A 23,396-nucleotide genomic window follows, 5' to 3' on the forward strand; every position below is an offset into this window, starting at 1 on the left:
AGGGAGTAAGACGAGTTATTCCCTTTGGTTTTTATTGCACCATTGGATTCAGCTCGTCAAAATACACAACATATCAAAAGGACATATCTCTAGCTGCATCCTAACCCATTTTTTCGAATGACCCAAACGGTATAAGTAGGGTGTGATTAACGGTATAAGTTACCTTATCCATCATTTTAGGCAATCGCAAAGGAACTATTCGTCTCGAGTCAAAATAACCCACGAACACAAGGACGTATGTGTAGTTATACTTTTTGAATAAAGACATAATTCATTTTGTTCCATCCGTGCTAACACTATTTTAGTATATAAACGCATTTGTGTCATTTTTCTAACATGAGCATAAAGGAACAACTCTTAGTGTCATTGGTTCAAGGGACGACATGAGACAGTTTCGCATTAATGCCGTGTTGTAATTGGTCTATTTGAATACTGCACGGAAACAACAGACACTATTTCTTTTTGCTTAATAATATTTTTCAATCGTTTTTTCAATAAATATGCAACAATAAATCTTTATATTAAAAAAAAAAAGGTATTTATCAATCAACTTGGAATACTTACTAATAATATTTCTATGGAAATTAACTATTTTTTGCAATAGATAAAAATACAGTTTTAATTAACACATTAAGTGCATTTAATGATATTATACTCTTTGTTTATATAAATACAGAACGATAATTGAATTATCTAAAAAAGCCAACAAAAATGTTAAACTTATATTTTCTTCTTTTAATTGGGTAAGTTTTCTAAAAAATAACTAGTTTTTAATCTTTTTTTTAATTTAATCTAACCAATAATACTATAATTATAGACGCATAGAAAAAAAAATTATAACCAGTCTTGTAGAGTCTCTTCAAGTCGTATTTGCATCCAAGGCACCTTCAAATCTGTGCTTAATTTTTTCATAAAATCTCTGCGGCTCATTGTTTTTTCTTTATTTATCTATATTATTTTGATATTATAAGATATAGAAATTGTTAAAATTTCATATCATGCCGTAAAATATCGCCACAGACCACCTATAACTTTCCCTGTAAGGTAACTGAACATACAGGAATATGGTTTTCGAGCTTCTCTTAACTCTTTATAGTGCTTGTATCCTCAATGTATAACACATATTCGTTTATAACCACCAGACAACATCTCAGCCTCCCAATCCTATTTCTTGGAGTCCAAATCCAGCGGAGGACAACAGTCATTTACTAAAATTGAAGGTTTTTCGTCCTAGTGTTAAAGTTTTCTGGATCCTATTTTATACTCAATATATAGTATATAATACTATATCATGTAAAACGTGACTTGGAAAAAAAATATTCACATAAATCACAAAATAATTTTTTTTAAACAATCGTAAAAGTTACGAAAAGCCCAATTATACGTCAAAATGACGTACAACATCCTCTTTACTACAAAATGGCGGAATTCACCGGGAAGAGCCAACTATGTACTGCTAGGTCTCGACGGCTAATGAGTTGTTTCTGGATTTCGAAGTGATTCGATGGTAAATATAGAAAAGACAAAGATATTTCGCCGCGGTGTACATCAAATTTACGTAGATTGGACTTCTAGGGTTAAATGCATAAACACCTAAATGTTGTTTTGTTTTTATTATATCTAATAACGTTAAAAAATCCGTTGATTTCACTCGTTTTTCAAGCTACATGCATGGTTGTTCCACTAAAAGGCTTCAATTGAGTCATAAAGTACACAAATTTCAAGCATGATAAGTCGCATTATTTCTATAAAACCAAAACTGGCAATAATATAAGTCGTGTTATGCGACTATGAACATAGTGCTTTAGGGCATAAGTCGTTATATTGCAAAGAGCAAAAAAAAAATTATGTGAATACATTGAGTTATTCCATGAAGTACTCGTTCATAAGGCCACAACTACAAAAAAACACGAAAAAAGTATATTTATGGGGTTGTTACAATATCTGTTTATATGTAAAACTAAAGTCTAACATCATATCTTACCCATACAAGCTTAAAAATTTGAAGTTATAAAGATTTAGTGTTGATATATAGTTTTTTGTCTCTCCTGAAAAGTGCTGTTTTTGAGTTATTCCCTTATTCACTGGAGGCACAGATATATAGGTTTCATTTAGCAACTTCAAAAATAATTTATACATTTTTATTGGAAAATTCTTGGCCTCGCAATTACGAAAAACTCATCGTGTTTCGATGCGTTCTTGTAATCACAATTTTTATTTCTTTAATTAAATCATTAAATGAAAAAAAAGTCCCATTATAGTACATTCTGTAGGACAGAGTTAGTAATAAATCCATTATTGTGATCTGTAGTTTCTTTGTCAATGTCAAATTTGAAATACGTCATGCGTCAAAGTCTATTGATCACATGTGTTCAAAAATGTGCTTGTAAAAATTTAAATATTGTGTTTAAATTGTACACATATATCATCATTTAGTGCTTAATCAATATTTTATATTGTGCCAATCAACAGTAACATTGACCTTTAAAATGGTGCGACATAATAATCAATTGCCTAATAATTTGACTCAACTACAAAATTTGGTAAAAAGGGATCCAGATTCGTATAAAGATGAATTTCGACAGCAACTAGCCCACTTTGATACAACGTTGGAAATATTTCAGTTAAATCCAACACAATATAACAAGAAGTTGGATGAACAAGCGATGTTTCTGGCACAAGTTACCCAATGTTATCAAAATGATATGAAGACATTTCCACAGAAAATTGTAGATATTTTAAAAACTCATAATACAATTCTCCACAATGATATGAGAATGGCCTTATGCAAATGTTTAATTCTGCTAAGAAACAAAAACTTTGTAAGCTCATTTGACTTGCTGGAGCTATTCTTCTCCCTCATCAAATGTCAAGACAAAAATTTGAGAGAATACCTCAAGACACACATCATAACTGACATTAAAAATTTAAATATGAAACATAAGGATATGAAATTAAATTCAACATTACAGAATTTCATTTTCACTATGTTGCGTGATACTAATGTTAAGACTGCAAAATTAGCTGTGGACATCTTGATTGAATTGTATCATAAAAATATATGGAATGATAATAAGACTGTTAACATCATTGCAGATATTGGATGTTTTTCAAAAATAACTAAGGTAATGGTTGCATCACTTAAATTTTTCCTTAGCCGAGATGAAGAAGACAAAAAAGATTCTGATAGTGAAGATGAGGTTGACCCAAGAGATACAATGATATCAAATAAATTTAATAAGAAGACCAGGAAAAGAGAGAAAATGGTTGATAAAGTGAAAAAAATTGCAAAGAAAATTAAAAAGAGAAAGGAAAAGGCTCCAGTATTTAATTTTTCTGCTCTACACCTTATTAATAATCCACAAGGATTTGCAGAAAAATTATTTAAACAGGTAGAATCTTCCAATGAGAGATTTGAAGTAAAACTTATGACACTGGATGTAATTTCAAGATTAATTGGTTTACACAATTTGTTTTTGTTTAATTACTATCCATTTATTGCAAGATTATTGATGCCCCACCAAAGGGAAGTCACGAGGGTTCTTCAGTTTGCAGCTCAAGCTGCACATGAATTAGTTCCACCTGAAGTTATTGAGCCAGTCATGAGAGCCATAGCCAATAACTTTATCACTGAAAGAAATTCAACTGATGTTATGGCTGTTGGATTAAATGCTGTAAGAGAGATTTGTACACGATGCCCTCTTGCAATCACAGAAGATCTGCTACAAGATTTAGTACAATATAAAACATACAAAGAAAAATCAGTAATGATGGCTGCCAGATCACTCATTCAACTATATAGACAATCTATGCCGAAGATGCTACATAAGAAAGATCGAGGAAGACCTTCTGAAGCTTCTGTAGAATTAAAAACAAAAAAATATGGAGAAATCGATATAAAAGATTATGTGCCTGGCTCAGAAGTGCTATTGGAAAGTGAGGAAATTGTAGACAAGAAGAAATCTAGTAAGAAGACAAAGAATGTAATTGATGACTCTGAGGAAGAATGGGTTGATGTAGCTTCTTCAGATGAAGATATTAATATATCTACTGATAGTGAAGAAAGTGACGGGAGTGACAATGAAGATGAGGTAGAGGAAGAAGAAGAAGAAGATGAAGAAACAAATGCAGATAAAGAAACACAACAAAATCCTGACAAAAAAGACACTACTAAAAAAGTAGTTAAAACCAAACAACGTAAGTTGACACCAGAAGAAATTCAAGAAAAAATAAAAACTGCTCGTGAAGTTGCGATGGGTAAAATTTTTACTGATGAAGATTTTAAAAGAATTGAAGCTGCTCAGTTAAAGAAACATGTCTCTGGTGCTAAACGTAAAAAAGTTGTTGTAGATGAAGAAGACGAATCCTCCGAGTTAGTGAAATTGTCAGATATTGAAAATATTTATAAAAAAAGAAAACATGATAAAAATGCTAGACTTGAAACTGTTCTTAAAGGTCGTGAAGAAAGAGAAAAGTTTGGATTCAAAGATAGAAGGAAAAATGTGAACTGTTCTAAGACAAATAGAGAAAAAAGAAAAACTAAATCATACCAAATGATTAAACACAAGGCTAAGGGTAAAATTAAAAGATCATTTAAGGACAAACAAATTGCCTTTAGAAATTATTTGATAAAACAGAAAAAAATGAGTTAGTATTGAATATGACTGTTTTACATATTATAATAGGTAATACAGATAAAATGAAATAAAAGGAATTTGTTAAGATGTATTAAGCTTTTTTTACTTTATATTTATACAATGTTCTAGCTTCTCTGTCCTCTGCCAGGATTAAATATTACAATCCCTACTGTAATAATATTTAAAATGCAAAAACGACACTGTCTGTTTTTTCTTCAGGCCTAAACCACTGAACCTATTTTGATGAAATTTGGAACCACCTGACAAAGAATATAAGTTATGGAATACCTAGGTATGTGTTTTCTTCACACAGCCTCGGAAATCTAGTTTTTTTATAAAATATTATAAATTCTGTCTATGTCTGAGACGTGAGAAAAATATTAACGTTAGCAAGACTAATTGCATGGCGTTCTTAGACATGGCAATACAAAATTTGTTATTATCTTAATATATATAAATCTCGTGTCACAATGTTTGTCCTCAATGGACTCCTAAACCACTAAACCGATTATAATAAAATTCGCACACCATGTGCAGTTCGATCCAACTTGAGAGATAGGATAGGTTTTATCCCGGAAATCCCACGGGAAAGGGAACTATGCGGGGTTTTCTCTGAAGCCGCGGGCGGAAAGCTAGTTATATTATATACTTTAAGCAAGATTACGACTGAAGGACTTGTATCCATGGTTATGAATAAATTATTAAAAAAAATATATTGTCATATTACTTGCTCTGTGATTGTCATGGTTGTCACTTGTCATGTCATTTGTTAAAAATACCACATCAAGTTGTCGTAAAAATATTGCGAATTTTAATTGATTTTAACAATATAGGTAGTTTTAACCAATGAACATTAATTCATTATTAATTGTGATATATTATTACATTTATTTATTTATTTATTTGCGAACTTTCATTTAAGGTTTTACAATAATAGCACCAAACAAGAACGTCCTGAGAAAAAGCATTTCTGTTGATCGTTATTAATTATTATTCAATTTCGTGGGACCAATTTGCGTAAAACATGTTAAAACCTAAAGCATTGACTCAAGTATTGAGCCAGGCTAACACCGGAGGTGTCGAAAATACCCTGTAATACACAGCTTTTAATATTATAATAATTGAATATGTACTGAACAATAAGTATTAGATTTCTTATTTTGATATTTTAATTACAGACTTCTTACTCATCAAGGGGCACTCTTAGCTTATTCTGGCTATAATGATAAAGATGCAAGAGTCACTGCTGCTATTGCAAGTAATGTGTGGTCTGCATATGAGAAACAGGGAAGAAATGTATTCAAAGAAGAAAAGTTAGATTTAATATTAGTGGATTGTCAAAATGGAAAAATTGCAGTAACACAAGTTGCTAATTTGTTACTTTGCTTATATTCCAAAGAGATTGTTGGGTTCGGTATTTTACGAGAAAAGATTAAAGCAATTGCACAATATTTAGAGGGTCCTCTTAAGCAAGTAGCTAATTCATAGTTATTAAGGCATTATAGCCTATAGGCTACTTTTATATTTATAAAAGTATGATGCTGATGTATAACATCATTATAAAACTAAAAATTATTAAAAAAAAAAACTTAAGTTTATTATTCCAGACTAATAAAATGGTTGCTTTTGTTGTTGATTATCTTGATTAAGTTAAATTAGGTAAGTGTAATGATCTACAACCTTATACAACATGTTATTTAAAATAAATATTAATAATTTAAGATTGAATAATGTATTTTTTTGTAAATTTCTTATATTTAGGAAATGTATCATATACTGAATGCGGCATACATAATAACCAAACACAGAAATCCTCTCCACATTTTAGTCACTACAGTAACAACTAACATGCCAATTATTATAGCTGTACCTAGTACCTACAACATTAATAAAAAATTGCATGTCTACAAGCAAATCATTGAGATGGTCCTCATTCTCAAATTCCTAAGATCAAGCAATTACATATAATTTTCCTTGTCATCAAATTGCAGACAAAATTAGGTTTAGGATTATGTAGGATCGATTTCTTCGTTGTATTGCATAATGATCAATCAATAAATTAAATACATTCAGCTATCGTCCAATAGGAAGGACGCTAGCTTTTATAGGGAGTAACTTAGTCCATTTTGATATTTACACCTCAAAGAGAATAATGTATATAGAATACACCTGTATTCCCACAGAAACATAAGGATTAAAAGTAAAAACTCATTAACGCGCGGGCGCAGCTAGTATAATCTATACTTATACTCAATATAAAGCTAAAGAGTTTGTTTGTTTGAACGCGCTAATCCTGTGCGCTAATCTCACTTCTCAGGAACTACTGGTCCGATTTGAAAATTATTTCTTAGTTATATAGCCCATATATCGGAGAAGGTTTTAGGCTATATATCATCACGTTTTAGGACCAACAAGAGCGGAGCAATACGGGTGAAAATACGGCCACAGCTAGTAGGTACATGATATTTGATTCGTTTTACGATTTCTAGTTGGGCTAGTTATGGAATCTGGCAACAAAATGACATGACGTATTACTGACACTGGACACATGACAAGCGACAGAGTATTTTGTCAAGTTACCGCAAAGTCAAAAATAATATCTATTTATTTATTTGTCTATTTATGTATTATTTACACGTACTTATCTGTTTTATGGAGTTACAATAATGAATTTATCCGAAGAGAATAGTTTTTCAAATGGCTTGTTGTACGTTGGATTTAATCAAGACCAAGGTAATGTCTAGTTAACTGTTTTAACAAAATTATTTTTTTTGTTTTGGTAGAAACTTACAATAATTTAATGTCGCAATGACTTCAGGTTGTTTTGCTTGCGGAACGGAGAATGGATTTCGAGTTTTTAATAGTGATCCACTGAAGGAAAAAGAACGTCAAAATTTTGCCGAGGGAGGCCTTTCTTATGTAGAAATGCTATTTAGATGTAATTACATGGCCTTAGTAGGTGGTGGTAAAACACCTGTCTATCCTCCAAATAGAGTAATAATATGGGATGATTTGAAGAAAGATTCTGCTATAGCATTAGATTTTAACAGCCCAGTTAAAGCTGTGAAGTTAAGAAGAGACCGGATTGTTGTTGTTTTGGGTAAGATTGTTTAATTTTGTTTTGTTATTTTTAATACTTTTCTACATAACTTTACAGTATTATTATTCTGAATTACAGAAAATTTAATAAAAGTATACACATTTACTGCACAACCACAGTTACTACATATATTTGAAACATGTCAAAACCTGAGAGGTCTATGTGTAGTTTGTCCAAACAGCAATAATGCTTTGTTAGCATATCCTAGTCGTAAAACTGGACATGTACAGGTAAATATTATTTTCTAATAGAATTCATTTTGTTATATTTATGTTTGTTTTGGGAAAGTTTTTTAGATTATACTGTTCAATTAATTTATACATTGTATAAACCAACCTTGGAAGGTTTAAAAAAAAAATCTAAATAAAAGCCAACACTATTAGTAAAAGTGCATAGTAGTTGTTGTACTCTTCTAGTTTCTTTAAGTAAGAATAGTTTGATACTTGGTGGAGTTTAATGTTTAATATAAAAAATATTTTCAAGTTGGTGGAATTAAGCAGTCATGCTGGCACCAGCACAGCTCCAGAGGGGCATCTCATAGCCGCACATGAAGCTCCCTTGAGTTGCTTAGCCTTGAATGTGGGAGGGACAAGGCTTGCTACAGCCTCTACTAAAGGAACTCTCATTAGGGTGTTTGATACAGCTACTGGGCAAAAACTGGCAGAATTGAGGAGGGGAGCTAATCAGGTGAGAAATATTTATAGTGTATAATGATTGTTATGATTGGTACCTCTAATGTGTATCTAACAAGTATGCATGATGGCAATGGTGATGATTATCACAATGATGAATATCATGAAAATAAAATAAAATCTTCAAATTTATAACACTCTTTCTTACTTGATTTAATTCTGTTTATCATAAATAAATTATAGTATGGGCTTGTCTACTTGGTTAAAACTGCAGTTTCATTTGTTGCCTGGTATCTGGATATAATCTTATGATCAAATAATGAATAAAATATAAATCATATTATTAAATATTTTAATTTTAGATTGGATCAGCTATTTGGCATTAAATATTTGAAACATACTTTCACCCGCACAAGCTTCTAATTATGATAATACTAATATATTCAATGTAACATTTTTTTCTACAGGCAACTATATACTGTATAAACTTCAATCACACAAGCACAAACTTGTGTGTAGCATCAGATCATGGCACAGTGCATGTATTTAGTCTGGACGAAGAGAAACTCAACAAGCAATCTAATTTGGCGACAGTTTACCTTCTGCCGAAATATTTTTCAAGTAACTGGAGTTTCTGCAAGTTTACAATACCTAATGGACCACCATGTATCTGTGCTTTTGGTGTTGACAAGAGCTCCATCATAGGTAAGATATCTATGTTTATCTTTACTAATATCATAAAGTGAGCTTTTTAGATCTCTTCAAAAAAACATTAACAATTACAAGGTAATTTAAAATGACAAGAAAAGAGCGTGTTTGCCGAGCACACGTGTCAGAAGTGAAACTTCTACGGAAATATTTAAAATGCCAAAATCGTATAACTAGGGACGCAATTTACTCTCAACGCGCCTAAAGAAGTTTCACTTCAACAGACACTTAAAATATATATTTTTTGTATGCTTTATTAGTCTATAAGTAACTATGTTCAAGTATTTCATATTTAACTTTCATTCCAGTTATCTGTGCTGATGGATCGTACTACAAATATAAATTCAACGAAAAAGGCGAATGTACAAGGGATGTTTACGCGCAATTCCTAGAAACGTCGGAAGATAGATAAATGTGATAAATGTTTTGGTTAAGAATTTTATATCTACGACTTGAAATTAGTTGTGTCGATGCTAATTTCTACTTTGTGACCTAAATGGGGTACTATAAAATTTTGTTCTGAAATAATATTTTATATGATAAGCAAATTAGAGACTGCTACATTATCATGATAGTAATTATTGTTGCTTTTATAGACCATTTCACTTAAAATGTTTGCCATTCTTGCACTTGCTGTGTAGCACAAGAAACATTATTATCATTCTGTCTAGGTTATTCCTAATTGAATCAATAATAATTTGGTCTAGATATTTGAATAAAGCATTACAAAAATAATCCTGATCACGAACTTTGATTTAAGTAAATTAAAATTTAAGACCAAATGAGTGTATAGGTAATGATCGAAAAAAAAAAAATTATAAACATCAATTAAGTATTCAAGTAAAGCCTGAAATTTAAAGATCTCAAAAACATATGAAACCAAATTATTCATTTTAAATTAGACATCATTTACTATTCATCCCCTTCGGCCGGTAATATTAATTATATACATAATATTTGTAATCTAAGCATAATATAATAAAGGAGGCTGTCATGTTTTTTGTTTTTCATGTTGTAATATGTATCTAGTTTGATGAATAATTTTATATATTATTACTATTATGAATTAATTTTCTGTTTACAGTTTCTATTTTTATATTATAAGCTGGATCTATTGTGGATTATTTTTATTCAGTAATTAGGTATTTTACTTACTTAATTTAAATTTTTAAATTATCATGGATCCGCCATATTATCTCTATGGGATCCGCCCTCTCTATCGGCATTTCTTTAAATCGGCCAACATATCAAAAAAAAAAATTGTATTTTATTTGCAAAAATAATTCAAGGCTGAACGCCTTGACTTTTGTTTGAAATTCAGAAGATTCGTGACTTTTTTTAACGTTTTCTTAAAATTTTGGTTGCGATGGCGGTCGAAGGGCGCTGGAATCAAAATCGTGTTTTCATAATATTTAACGTAAAATATGAACTCAATCTGTTGCACGAATAGTTATAGGATTAGTAAATCATTTGTATGTTTATAACATTGTTATATTATAGAGATGAAAGAATTTATCCATGAATAATACATTTCATAAAATATTATTGAATATTTATATCAGTAAAACTGAGTTGTATAAAAGATTGTAATATGCTAACGTTACGAATTCTTAATAATTTTTTATGTCTTTTTGAAATTGATGTATTGTCTGAAATAATTTATATGTACTATTGTTGCAAGTAGTTATATATATTAATTATTATGTACTATGATGTTGGTAATATTTCTTATCACTACAGTAAAATAATAAATGATTGATGCAATCTTGTTAGTAGCAGCTTTGAACTTTGTAAATGCCTAATAAACGGATATTTTATCAATTTTAGCGTCCCAGAGACCCATAAAGAGTAATTTGTATTTTTCATATAAATTTTTTTAACTATTTCTTGTTATGCCAATGTTTTGTGTTTCTGTGGTATTTGTATGATATTATTATGATTGCTAAATTTCCATTATTGTTAGTTATCATTTTAAGTTTATGTTTAGTAAATATAATATTATTATATTTTGTGCTTATCCATGAAGTCATTGTAATCAACAGTTTTTAAATAAATTGACGATGAAATTAATTTAGTTTTATTATTATTATCATGGATAATATAATACCTACTATGTTATTACTTATTAATAAGCAAATAAGATAGGTATATGAATGTGATGTTACTAAAATAACTGGCTTGCTTTCTATGAGAGAGAGAGGCAGAGAATTGCGCGCGCTGCATGGCATACAACTATTATACAGGGTGTCCCACTATCAGTATACTAAGCGCGAAGGGATTTGTAGTTTTGCTTACACAAATCACGTAAAAAATACTTAAACAACAAAATTACATCAAAAACTTTTTGCTATTTTTTTCCTTAATAACTCAGGCCCCGGAACCACAGACACAATAGAAAATCGGTGTTGTGGACCGATCGGGCCGCTTGGGGCTCAATGGGTTAAATCCATGTTTTCTTCTCTAGCTTTGCGTATCCGGCATATACCGCTTCGCTAATGTGAGCATTTTGTCTATGAAAACATAATCTTAAACGATAGCCCATGACGATATCTCACGTGCGGGTTGCAAAGTTGGGCGCGTTGCTTGGTAGGGATGTACACAAAGAGGTTTAAAAATTCATCTATTTAAAAAAAATTGGTTTGGAATTTTATAAGTATTTTTTACGCACTCAGCATAATATGCCAAAGTATAACCTCCTTTGAGCTTAGTATACCAACAGTGGGACACCCTTTATAGCAAAAAGTATAGTTACAACTTTTGGTCTTAATTCCGTCCAACCCCCTTTCGCAATGCGCATTATGGAACTCGCTCTAATAATAGTGAGTGTGAATGAGTTCTAATTATTATCCAAATCAGTTTTAATTCTTTGGTTATTTAACCGGCGACTCCAGTGCCATCAACAGGATTTATTAAAAGAAACAAAACTGTTAAGTAATAGCTCTATTTATTAGCATTAACATTATAAATTAAACTTAAATTATTTTTTCAGTACATCTATAAAGGTATTTCTTGGAATTTTAATATTGGCGACACTTCGCATTTTTTTCTTCCCTTCAGCTTGTTGTTTCAACAATTTTTTTCTTCGGGTCACATCACCACCATACTGAAATTCAAACATATAGGTACAATAATTTTAACTTTATAAGAATCTAACTTAAAAACATGTTTTGTCCGGAAAGGTGAAGTAAACACATGAAGGTAGTTGATTCGAACTGCATCGTATGGTCTTCTTGACGTAGTTACAACTTACATTTATGCCATACCTACATACTTACTAACATACATTTATACATACGTTTTGAGAACATAACCAAATATTTTTTAAGAAGATATTTGGATGAATTTTTTAAATAAATAATAAATGTCTCTAAGATTTTTTTCGCTAATAAACAACCGTTTTAAACAAAGAAGTGTACATAAAAAATTGTATACTCACCAATTTTGCTGTAACATCCTTTCTGTAGGCTTTGAGAGTTTCTCTTGATAAAACTTTGCCACCCACTACGGCTTGTATTGCAACCTAAAAATAATCGGATTAGGATTAATACTTATTCTTTTAGTCTGATATACCTATATTATGTCGCCTTTATCTGATTGAATCTTCTATTTAATTGAATGACTAGGCCGAACTATTTGATTAGCATACATATACGACCGAATTTGATTTAATTAGCATCACTCAACGTTCAAATAGTTGGCGGTTATAAACTAGACTTTTGAAAAGAGCGAATATAACGTTCGGCATATTGATGATGCCTAGCGCGTTCATTGAATGACGACAGAATTTGCTTTTACCAATTGTCTACAAGAAAACCGTTGCGAGTCAACGGAGCCTATTCAGGGTATTTAAAAACAAAAAACACGATACTAACCTAACCAGTAACCCCCTTATCCAAACCAAGGCTTTGTTAAATGACGTTCGGTCAAGATATTGAACGTTTTATTCAACAACTTGACGGGTTGTCCTTTCGTCATTCAATCAAATAGCAAATTCAACTAGATGACTGCAACATATACATTGCAATATGTATATGAATGTTCTATTTTGCAAATTATAAATACTTATTTTTTTAAACTAAGTATATATGCTACAGTCAAAACCCTGAACCAGTCAATATCCTTATTGACGGTTATTGACTAAGGGCGTCGGTTAATATCCTTATTGACTGATTTTAACTGATAAATAAGTCAGTCAGTAATAATAACCTTAATAACCGTCAATTAGGATATTGACTGATTCAGGGTTTTGACTGTAACATATACATATTTAATTACCTGCACCATTTGACGTGGGATCATTTCTTTTAGCTTTGAAGTGAGTTTCCTAGCATTATATTCAAGGCGACTGGTGTGTACGATCGACGATAACTCATCTACTAATACTCCATTGATGAGGATATCCATCTAAAAACAAGTCATTAAATTATTAGAGATGAGATTACATTAGCTATATTATTTAGAGGTTATAAATTGAAAATTTATCAATATAAACATGTTCATACACATATAAACAACTTACTCTCACTAAAGCACTGGGATGAAATCCGTAATCTTGATAATCGAAGCTTGCAAAACCTGAAGTAATACTCTTAAGTGTGTCATGGAAGTCCATAACTACTTCAGAAAGGGGTAAAATGTACTGTAACATGGTCATATTGTCGTCCACCGCGCTAGAGGGGAGGGGGGAGCCTCGACGATCTATACACAGGGTGTTAACTGCACCTATGTACTCAACTGGGGTTATTATTGTACCTAAGAAAAAAATATTTTTTATTAATAATTTTTATAGAATAGTTAATTATGAGTAGCTTGCGAAATTAAACAGACAAGAACTAAGTAGTTACAAAATACAAATGATTGAAAATAAAATAAATCTTCGAATTGAATTAACAAATTAGATACATAAAATACATACCTATAACAAATGGTTCGTAATACTCAGCTATATGATTTGTATCAGGTAGTTGTAGTGGATTTGTTACAATCACTTCTTCACCTCTATACTGCTTAATAATTTTTGCGCCTTTTACCCTAAAATAAACTTAACATTAACAAATAACAACTCACTTCAACAACTTTGATACATTAAAGAATGGAATAAGTAAATGAAATACTACTGCATTTTTTTGTTGTGGTGTGATAGATAGAGCTATCAAGACTAAAAAAACTGGTTCTTCACTACTTACTTAACTTTATAAGGTACAGAGGGAGCAGTCAGTATAGCTTCTGCTTTGTACTCTTGCAACAGCCGCTGAGTGAACACGTCAAGATGTAATAGACCTAGGAAGCCCACACGCCATCCTTGGCCCAAAGCTGGGCTATAAAAAAAAATTAATTATGATTAGGAAATATTTTTAAATTAGAAAAAATTCGACCTGGATCCGAACCGGCGTCTTTAAGCCATACCGGGGCAACGCGCCTAGCCTCTCGGCCACTCGTGAACCCGTCTCAGCAAACCAATTTTTGTTCTACTCTTTCGGTTTTATATGAATGTTTTTTAGTCATAAAAATTTCTCATTTATAAAACAAAATTTTAATGATTTATAATAATATAATAAATACAAAATCATATTTGTTTATTGTATTAACATATTTGTTAAGATGCTAAAAAGTGCTGTAAGGTACTTACTTGTTGCTGTGGTGAAATATTTCATTTGGATATAATGTGAGAGTCAATAAGTTAAAAAAATAATAATAGCAACAAAAATAAGCCGTTTTCGTTAAATTCATAATATTACTTTATGAAATGAAGAAAAACCTTGAATCCACATTGATGCTAACAGCAGAGTCGTTGAGAGCCAGTTTTTTAATAGAATCACTAAGTTGAGGATGTTGCGATTGGTCAGCAGGAAATATTCCAGCGTAGACCATATGCTTCACAGCTGTTACTGATGAGGATTCTTGGCTGTCACTAGCTTCTGGTGCATGTAATGTGTCTCCTACGCTACCTCCACCTTTCGGACCCAATCCTAAAATAGAATAACTATATGAAATCATAGAAAAACAAAATAAAACAATGGAGAAAACAGACATGGCATTTATAAATGTTTGTGCAGAGTAAGTGGGCAACAATAATTTACATTTTCATGTATATGACATTGTAAAATAAACTATTCTCCATGCTCTATCAGTCTGATGAATGTCCGAAATGCATTGTATGTTAAGATATACTTGTGTTTGTGCCATTCCTAATATGTACACTTAATAACTTACCTACCATGACAACTTGCCCAGCAATCGCTTCAGTTATATTCTCTTCACTAGGCCTGAGGATAGCTAAATGTTTCACGGTATGTTGTTTGGTATCTGATCTCCACTTGACAGTCTGTCCCATTTTTAGTGTTCCTGAATGTATATAAGCTAGACACATAACACCTCTGTACTTGTCATGCCATGTGTCAATTATATGGGCTCTAAAATGATCATTTAAAGTTACATTTGGAGGTGGAATTCTGGTAATGATAGCTTCTAGTAGCTCTTGCACACCCCATCCTTTTTTTGCAGATATGCTTAATACTGTATCAGGACTAATTTTGAAAACTGAGTTCAGTTGCGCTTTTACTCTGTCTGGATTTGCTCTAGGCAAATCTACTTTATTTAGTGTTGGTATGATAATTAAATTATTCTTTTTGGCAAGTGAATGTACTGCCACGGTTTGAGCTTGTACGCCTTCATTTGCGTCAACCAGTAATATAACTCCTTGACAAGCTGTGACACTACGGACCACCTAGAAAAGATAAATAGATTTAAAATCAAGTTCATTTATAAAAATTAATGCATCATGTTCATTTCATTTTGTGGATTACAATTACTTACCTCATTTGAAAAGTCAACATGACCTGGAGTATCAATAAGATTCAATAAATATGATTCATTATTATATATATAATTTAATGAAGCTGTCACAGCCTTTACTGTTATTCCTCTTTCTTTCTCAACCTGTATAATGAAATCATGAAAAATTTAATTTGATAGGGAAGTATTACTATAATTTTCTCAAAAATAATGTTTGTACCTGTAGCTGATCTAAAACTTGCGCATTCTCTTTACCGGGCTTGATTGCGCCTGTTAATTCTAACAGACGATCTGCTAAAGTACTTTTCCCGTGATCTACATGAGCAACTATACTAAAATTTCTTATCCTTTTAATATCAACAGGTAAACTTGAAGATTCTGATGAGTATTTTCGACTCATACAACTGTAACAAGCATTTTAATTCAATAGCATAAAATAATAAACAAACGTAATCCAGCATACACTAAATACATAATTTTATTTATTTTAACCTTTTAGATGGAGTTTTGTTTCTTACTAATGGTTTGTATAAATTGTTTATGATCCTTAAAATATGTACCATCATAATAGTATTTGAGTAACTATTGGTATTTGGTAAATAATGTTATTTATTTTTCATTTCTGAAATTATAAGGTTATGCCGTCGAACATATGATATTTGACATCTGTCATAAATCATAATTCCAAAACCGATCGAAAATTAAGAATGAAGGAATTGTCAAAATCAGCTGAACGTATAGGTAAACCAGAATCTGATGGCAATTAGGGAAATCAAAATTTGGAGTGTGCAACCCTAGGGAAAATGGACTGAACGATCTTGATACTGCTTATTTTTTATTTTGTCCTCAATATCATTTGTCACATTACATAAATGGACAATACTGTACTTAATAATGAGATATCCACTTAATATTATGTAGGTACATACTTACATGTATAATATACAATTATACATATTACTTTTATACAGGTAATACATATTATTATTAACACATACCTATATTTGTATATTATTCATTACCAGTATGCCATGTGAAAATATCGATATAATCATAATGTAGATCAAAACTGCTCATAATTTTTTATTAAATAAAATAAAAAATAAAATAAAACTATGTTTATTTTAGTAAGTATTAACAGATACAGATTATAAAATTGACTTGGACAGCTTGGACTTGACTATTAGCCGTATTGGAAACTCCTGTAATAAGTTTTCATAAAATTATATTCTAATCAACAAACAATATTATAGTTACCTACATATAATATTATTTTAATTTAAAGTATCAAAACGGGTAAGTCCAATGTACCAATAAAATCTTCAAATTTGAAAATTGTGATGTGTTTGACCCTTTTTCATCGAATGTTTTTCTATACATATTATAAACAACACCTATTGCTTGTGATCGCAGCGGCTTTTTCGACATTTTCGAAGATTTTTTAGACAAAATCCTAAAAATTATTCATCAACTGCAAAAAAGATAAATAATTTGACAACCAATTTGATAGTTATTAGTTGTCAAATAAATTGCCACATGAAAATCTTTTTTTTTTTTTTTTTTTTTTTTTTTTTTTTCGAACTTTGTTGTGTCGGAGAAAACACGTGCAATTGAGATTTTTCTTAAATAATTTGTTGAGAACACTCATTTATAGAGTAAAGTGGTAGTGATAACCAAATTTGTGACTGTCTTTATATATATATTGGGGTAAGCGTATATTTACTAACTTTCCTCATCCATCATGAATCCTGATCCTCCCGACCCTGGTAAACCTCCTGATATTCAGGGTGAGGCGATGGAAGCAGAACACATACGCAATAAAAGACAACGGTCAGAGCCTTCTGTTGCTGATATGGACATTATTCCGTCTAAAAGACATGTAACAGTTACTAACTACGCGATTGCATCTTCTCAAAATACATATGTGGATCCAATTTTATCGAATCCCATAACCTATTCCGGAAATGACAGTGGTCCTTTCATTGTTTATGTGTCTCGAACGGAAGCCGATCCTGCGGCGGGTTTAACTATTAGACCGATTAAATTTGGGTCATTCCTGCACAATCATCGGGTAGCTAACATAGCTAAAGATGGTGTAAAAGCTATCGGGCGTAACAAAATATCTGTGCAATTCCATACCGCTAGTGATGCAAATAATTTTATTAACTTCCCTCCTCTTAAAGATTCCAATTATCAAGCTTCCATACCTACTTTTCACATCACCCGTATGGGCATTGTCAAAGGTGTCCCTACGGAGTGGTCTATGGAGGAATTCATCAATTATGTGGATTTTCCTGGCGGGAAAGGCAAAATTTTGAAAGCCAGACGATTAAATAAAAAAGTAAGAATAGATGGTGTAACTTCATGGTCTCCATCTCAAACTGTTGTTTTAACCTTTCAGGGTCAAGTTCGCCCAGACAGAATTTACTGCCTTTTCAATTCCATGCCTGTAGAGGTTTACCAATACCCCACAGTCCAATGCTTTAAATGCTGTAGGTTTGGACATGTACGCGATCAATGCCGGTCCAAGGAACGGTGTTTCAAATGTTCACAGGCCCACTTGGGTGACTCTTGCCCAACTCTAGAATCTGATGCAACATGCCTTCACTGTTCTGGTAAGCATTATGCAACCGACAAGAAATGCCCTGAACAATCCAGACAAAAGGCCATTAAGCAATTAATGGCATCCGAAGGGATATCATTTGAGGAGGCGTCTAAAGTCATCCCATCAGCACGTAGGTCCTACGCTGAGAATACCCAGATGCAGAATACACTATCTATGAACTCCCAAAGCCTCCCCTCTTCCCAATTTAACCCTCCTATCCAATCAACTCCTAATATTTCATATAGAAAAACCGTCACTCAAACCCCCCGTCCCCGTGCCCCTCTTGGTAAGTCTTATGATAAAACTGTACATCAGTCTATCATCCGTGAACCTTCCTCCTCCCTTTCCAATGGTTGTGCTTTCCCTAATACAGGCTCCTCTTCTCCCTTTGATGAACATCTTCTTAATATGTGTTTATCATTTATAGAAACTTTACTTTCTTACCCTCACCAGTTACCGTCCAACGTTGCCCAAAGATTATCCCGATTCTCATCAATCCTTAATTATGGATCTAGTGTTTCTACAATGGAACGCTCAGAGTATCCGTCCCAAGAAGCATGAGATTTTCGATTTGATATCCAACCATAAACCTCTGGTTCTTGCTATCTCAGAGACATGGTTAATGCCTGGCTCACGCTTTAGGGTTCCAGGATATTCCTGTCTTAGAGATGACAGAGCTGATGGTTACGCTGGCTGCGCTCTGCTTTTGAATAATAGTATCTCCTTTTCACACATTCCACTTCCCCATCATGGCTGTAACTTTAATGCAGTTGCAGCTAGAGTTGCTAATATTTCAGTCCTATCCGTTTATGTTCCTCATCCTCATTCTACTTTTATTCCTGAGCTTTCCCTAATCATATCCTCTCTCCCTCCTCCAATTCTTATTATGGGTGATTTTAACGGGCATCATACTTCCTGGGGTTCGTGCATGTGCGACTCCTTTGGTTATCTTTTGATTGACCTTTTTGAAGATCTGAATATGTGCATTATTAACGATTGCCTACCTACTCGGAGAGTCTCCCCGTTACAAAACCCCAATACTGTAGTGGACTTAACTATTTGTTCTTCCATTTTAGCTCCTTCCTTTACATGTTCTACACTTTCCTCTTCTCATGGCAGTGACCATTTTCCAATCCTCATCTCCTGCTCCCGCACAGTCCATGTTCCCACTAGAACTTTTCCTCCTTTGCTCAAATTTAAACTGGGTAATGCTGACTGGGAGAAATTCACTAACTCCCTCGAGTCCAAAATAAGTAACCTCCCGAACCCATCCCTTGAGAACTGTCTGGAATGCTATTCCCTTTTCGTTAACTGCCTCGATAACACTGCTACCGACTCCTTTCCATTGAAATCCTTTTCCACATCATATACTAAGAAGCTATCTCCTCCCTGGTGGGATCATGAATGTACTGACGTAGTTAAAGACCGTAAAGAAGCCGAATTAAGTTATAATTCTAATATGTCGACGGAGAACTTTATTCATTATAAGAAAGTTGCAGCACGCGCTAAACGAATGCTATCAAAAAAAAAGAAAGAGGGCTGGATTCGATTTTGTGAGAATTTATCTCCCAAAACACCATCATCGCTGATGTGGAATAGTATTCGGCGTTTCCGTGGAGCTTTAAGTGATAATAATAGAATATCCAACAACTCAGACGCTTGGCTTGATGATTTTATTGACAAACTATCTCCTCCATTCGTTCCCTCCTCTGATCATTTTCCTTGTTCTCCCCATCATTTAGTATCTCACGACAGTATGGATTGCCCATTCACCTTGCAAGAACTTGTTACGATTCTTGACGGCTTAAAAGACTCATCCCCTGGGGTTGACGGTATTCCATATTCTTTTCTTTGTAAGTCAGGTGATCAGACCAAATCTTACTTTCTAAATTTAATCAATATCTTCTTTTTATATGCCATTATTCCTGATTCTTGGAAAACCCAGATTATTATTCCTATCCCCAAACCCGGCAAGGATCCCCTTAACCCCAATTCCTATAGACCAATCGCTCTGTCTTCTACCTTAGCCAAAATCACTGAACACCTTATTAAAAATCGACTAGAATGGCTGGTTGAGAACAGGGGCCTCCTGTCTAGTTCCCAATTTGGTTTTAGGAAAGGTTTGAGTGTGCTAGACAGTCTTAGTATTTTAACAACTGACATTCGCTCCTCTTTTCAAAATAAACAGTATCTGGTTGGTGTATTTTTGGATGTAGTTTCAGCGTATGATAATGTTATTCTTCCAGTGCTCAGACAGAAAATGTTACAGCTGAGTTTGCCTGAGAGGATGATACATTTCATCTTCAACTTATTAATGTTGAGGACGATACAGGTACGCTCTTCTAAAGATACACCTACTAGACTTGTATTTAAAGGACTCCCTCAAGGGTCCGTTCTGAGTCCTTTATTGTATTCTATTTACACCTGGGATTTGGATAAATCCATTCCATCATATTGTAGCGTTCTGCAGTATGCGGATGATATAGCATTATATGCCTCGTCAGATAATATGGATGTGATTACCTTCCGACTTAACAGTGCCTTAGCTTATTTGGAAAATTGGATGAGTGATCATGGCTTGTCACTATCGCCTAGCAAAAGCAATGTAGTTGTGTTCTCTAAAAAACGCTTGATCCCACAGCCGGTAATATTGCTAGAAAACTCCTCAATCCCTGTTGTCAACAAGATTAAATTTCTAGGAGTGGTGCTTGACCAAAAGCTGAATGGTATGGCTCACACTAACTACATTTCTCAAAAGTGCGAAAAGGGTATTAATGTTTTACGCTCCCTATCTGGTGTTTGGTGGGGATCACATCCATATTGTCAAAAACTAGTTTATAATGCTATAATCCGTAGCCATTTAGATTATGCGTCGTTCATCTTAGAACCTTGCAATAAAACTGCTTTAGTAAAATTGGATAGAATACAATACAAGTGTCTGCGACTCATTATAGGCGCCATGAAGTCTACCCCAGTCAATGCCCTTCAGGTAGAATGTGTAGATCCTCCTTTATCTCTCCGCCGTCAATATCTGGCAGACAAGTATTTCTTTCGGCTAATACAATTATCTTCCCATCCCCTCCTTCCTAAAATTCGAAATCTTCTTCAAATACTTACCCTAAATAACCTCCGTTGTCCTTCTGATTTTCCTTGCCTACTTAAAAGTCTCATTAAATTTAACCGCCTCCCAGACCCAACATCCCAATTTAGTATCCATCCTTTATATTCAACTCCGTTTCATGCTCTAGTCTTTATCCCCAATATTAATGTGAGTTGTGGTATTCAAAAGCGTGCTCCAGATTCTAATATTGCTTTTAATTGTCTGGTTTCCTCCTACTGGCATGGTTATAATGTTTTTTTCACGGATGCCTCAAAAGTGTCAAAACATCTTGCTGTAGGGGTTGCTGTATGGCACCATAACTCCAAAACTATTTTGCAATTTAAATGTCCCCCTCTCTCTTCTGTTTTTACAGGTGAAGCCACTGCTATTCTGGAAGCTTTGAATTTTATCGACTCTCATAATCTCCAAAATTCTGTAATTTTTTCAGACTCCCTCAGCTGTCTTCAGACTATTACTTCTAACCCTTTCCGCTCAAAGTCTAAATTTCCTATCATCTTTCGAATTAAATCCGCTCTTTACAACTGCTTCAGAAAAGGGCTCCAGGTAGATTTAGTACATATTCCAAGCCATTCAGGTATTATAGGCAATGAGAAAGCTGACATTCTAGCTAAGTCAGCCATTCAACATGGTACTCTGGAGCATTACTCCAATTATGCCCATGATCTCTCTTCTCTGTCTAAGGATCGCTTGGACTGTACATGGAACAGCCAGTGGAAAAATTCAAATAAAGGGAAATTTTATAGAGACATCCAACCCTCAATTCCACGTAAGCCCTGGTTCTTCCGTTTCCCTAACTTAGACAAGCCCATTGTTTCCACCATTTGCCGCCTCCGTCTAGGTCACAATTCCACTCCTATTCATTTATTTAAAATTCATGTTCGTGACCATTCTCTCTGTGAGTGTGGTATAGACGAGGGAAGTTATGATCACTTATTCTTTGTTTGTCCAAAGCTTCGTGTCTCACTTCTGGATATCCTCCCCCCAGATGTTCCCCTCCCTACTAATTTTAAGTGTTTACTTTGTCTTGTCCCTACCTCATTTGTCAATATCCTATCAAAATTTATCAATTTTAACAATCTAAAATTTTAAACTCCATCTAAGTACCTATATCTATTTTATGTTATGCTTTTGTGATGTGTTGTGTTGTTTATAACTAATATTTGTTCTTTGTCAGGTTATACAGCTCCATGTAAGAAGTTTATGAGTAAATAAAAAGTGAATCATCTCATCCGTGATTTTTCCTCAGCACAGAGTATGCTTAACATGAGCATTAACTTAAATTGATCATCTGTTCAAAACTTGACATTGGCAGAATCCGTCTTCACTGGGATCGGGAGTTGCCATTTGTAAAAAGAAGAAGAAGAAGAAGATCTTTTATTTCTTAAATATAAATATGCCATCAGATTAAGGTAGACCTATACTAGTGGGATCTGTGAATAATGAAGAGAAAATTAACTGTGTACACCACAGTGTGCGGCATGTGTACGGCACAGATATAATGTACGGTGTGTGTACATTTTACACGGTTTTTTTATCATATCCATTGATGGTTGATCTCTATCGTTGTTAATATGCAATGTGATCACTTTAATCTACGTTCTACTGTACACCACAGAGCAAGTAATATAATACTATACACCACACTATACAACTACATAGCACTGTGATTCACATTATTTTCGGCACGTCTGTGAAAACAACAATAGCTCAATCCACACGATACATGCAGAGAGCACTATCATTCCTATTAATTAACAACCCTATTCAAACATACATTTCTTCAACCTTTCCTTTTTCA

General features: G+C 33.1%; 4 protein-coding genes across 5 annotated transcripts; 3 read left to right on the forward strand and 1 right to left on the reverse strand.

Moving 5' to 3' along the window:
* The first annotated feature begins 2,334 nt into the window (after nucleotides 1-2,334).
* On the forward strand, nucleotides 2,335-4,728 carry LOC123695590 (protein SDA1 homolog). The gene has a single exon (XM_045641486.1). The coding sequence runs from the start codon at nucleotides 2,490-2,492 to the stop codon at nucleotides 4,650-4,652; it is 2,163 nt and encodes a 720-aa protein (XP_045497442.1). The 5' UTR covers nucleotides 2,335-2,489; the 3' UTR covers nucleotides 4,653-4,728.
* Nucleotides 4,729-5,372: 644 nt separating this feature from the next.
* On the forward strand, nucleotides 5,373-6,365 carry LOC123695480 (ragulator complex protein LAMTOR2 homolog). The gene is made up of 3 exons (XM_045641339.1): nucleotides 5,373-5,470; nucleotides 5,560-5,729; nucleotides 5,816-6,365. Exons 2-3 carry the CDS (start codon nucleotides 5,662-5,664, stop codon nucleotides 6,123-6,125), a joined length of 378 nt encoding a protein of 125 aa, XP_045497295.1. The 5' UTR covers nucleotides 5,373-5,470; nucleotides 5,560-5,661; the 3' UTR covers nucleotides 6,126-6,365.
* Nucleotides 6,366-7,187: 822 nt separating this feature from the next.
* On the forward strand, nucleotides 7,188-9,978 carry LOC123695613 (WD repeat domain phosphoinositide-interacting protein 3). The gene is made up of 6 exons (XM_045641516.1): nucleotides 7,188-7,370; nucleotides 7,456-7,737; nucleotides 7,816-7,967; nucleotides 8,221-8,424; nucleotides 8,837-9,074; nucleotides 9,386-9,978. The coding sequence occupies exons 1-6, from the start codon at nucleotides 7,304-7,306 to the stop codon at nucleotides 9,487-9,489; spliced, it is 1,047 nt and encodes a 348-aa protein (XP_045497472.1). The 5' UTR covers nucleotides 7,188-7,303; the 3' UTR covers nucleotides 9,490-9,978.
* A 2,026-nt stretch (nucleotides 9,979-12,004) lies between these two features.
* On the reverse strand, nucleotides 12,005-23,201 carry LOC123695542 (translation factor GUF1 homolog, mitochondrial). Of its 2 annotated transcripts, none has more exons than XM_045641420.1 (11): nucleotides 23,103-23,201; nucleotides 16,093-16,276; nucleotides 15,894-16,016; nucleotides 15,291-15,804; nucleotides 14,836-15,046; nucleotides 14,264-14,395; nucleotides 13,993-14,108; nucleotides 13,597-13,829; nucleotides 13,353-13,481; nucleotides 12,514-12,597; nucleotides 12,005-12,180 (listed from the first exon to the last, which is right to left on the reverse strand). In XM_045641420.1, exons 2-11 carry the CDS (start codon nucleotides 16,270-16,272, stop codon nucleotides 12,055-12,057), a joined length of 1,848 nt encoding a protein of 615 aa, XP_045497376.1. In that variant the 5' UTR covers nucleotides 16,273-16,276; nucleotides 23,103-23,201; the 3' UTR covers nucleotides 12,005-12,054. The 2 variants fall into 2 exon arrangements, with proteins under 2 accessions (XP_045497376.1, XP_045497375.1); XM_045641419.1 differs by lacking the exon at nucleotides 23,103-23,201 and adding an exon at nucleotides 16,365-16,541.
* Nucleotides 23,202-23,396: the final 195 nt, after the last annotated feature.

The sequence above is a fragment of the Colias croceus genome, chromosome 11, assembly GCF_905220415.1.
Source record: "Colias croceus chromosome 11, ilColCroc2.1".
In the NCBI taxonomy this organism is placed as follows: domain Eukaryota; kingdom Metazoa; phylum Arthropoda; class Insecta; order Lepidoptera; family Pieridae; genus Colias; species Colias croceus.

What these genes read in the sequence shown, in the direction of transcription:
- LOC123695480 (XM_045641339.1), top strand. Translation starts at nt 5,662, where the DNA reads ATGTTAAAACCTAAAGCATTGACTCAAGTATTGAGCCAGGCTAACACC. An exon ending in GGAGGTGTCGAAAATACCCT is followed by an intron (nt 5,730 to 5,815) that starts GTAATACACAGC and finishes TTTTAATTACAG; the next exon opens with ACTTCTTACTCATCAAGGGG.
- LOC123695542 (XM_045641419.1), bottom strand. Translation starts at nt 16,438, where the DNA reads ATGATGGTACATATTTTAAGGATCATAAACAATTTATACAAACCATTA. An exon ending in AGCATCAATGTGGATTCAAG is followed by an intron (nt 14,396 to 14,835) that starts GTTTTTCTTCAT and finishes TTTTTTTTATAG; the next exon opens with CCCAGCTTTGGGCCAAGGAT. An exon ending in AGGATGTTACAGCAAAATTG is followed by an intron (nt 12,181 to 12,513) that starts GTGAGTATACAA and finishes TTTGAATTTCAG; the next exon opens with TATGGTGGTGATGTGACCCG.
- LOC123695613 (XM_045641516.1), top strand. Translation starts at nt 7,304, where the DNA reads ATGAATTTATCCGAAGAGAATAGTTTTTCAAATGGCTTGTTGTACGTT. An exon ending in TGAGGAGGGGAGCTAATCAG is followed by an intron (nt 8,425 to 8,836) that starts GTGAGAAATATT and finishes TTTTTTCTACAG; the next exon opens with GCAACTATATACTGTATAAA. An exon ending in TGACAAGAGCTCCATCATAG is followed by an intron (nt 9,075 to 9,385) that starts GTAAGATATCTA and finishes CTTTCATTCCAG; the next exon opens with TTATCTGTGCTGATGGATCG.
- LOC123695590 (XM_045641486.1), top strand. Translation starts at nt 2,490, where the DNA reads ATGGTGCGACATAATAATCAATTGCCTAATAATTTGACTCAACTACAA.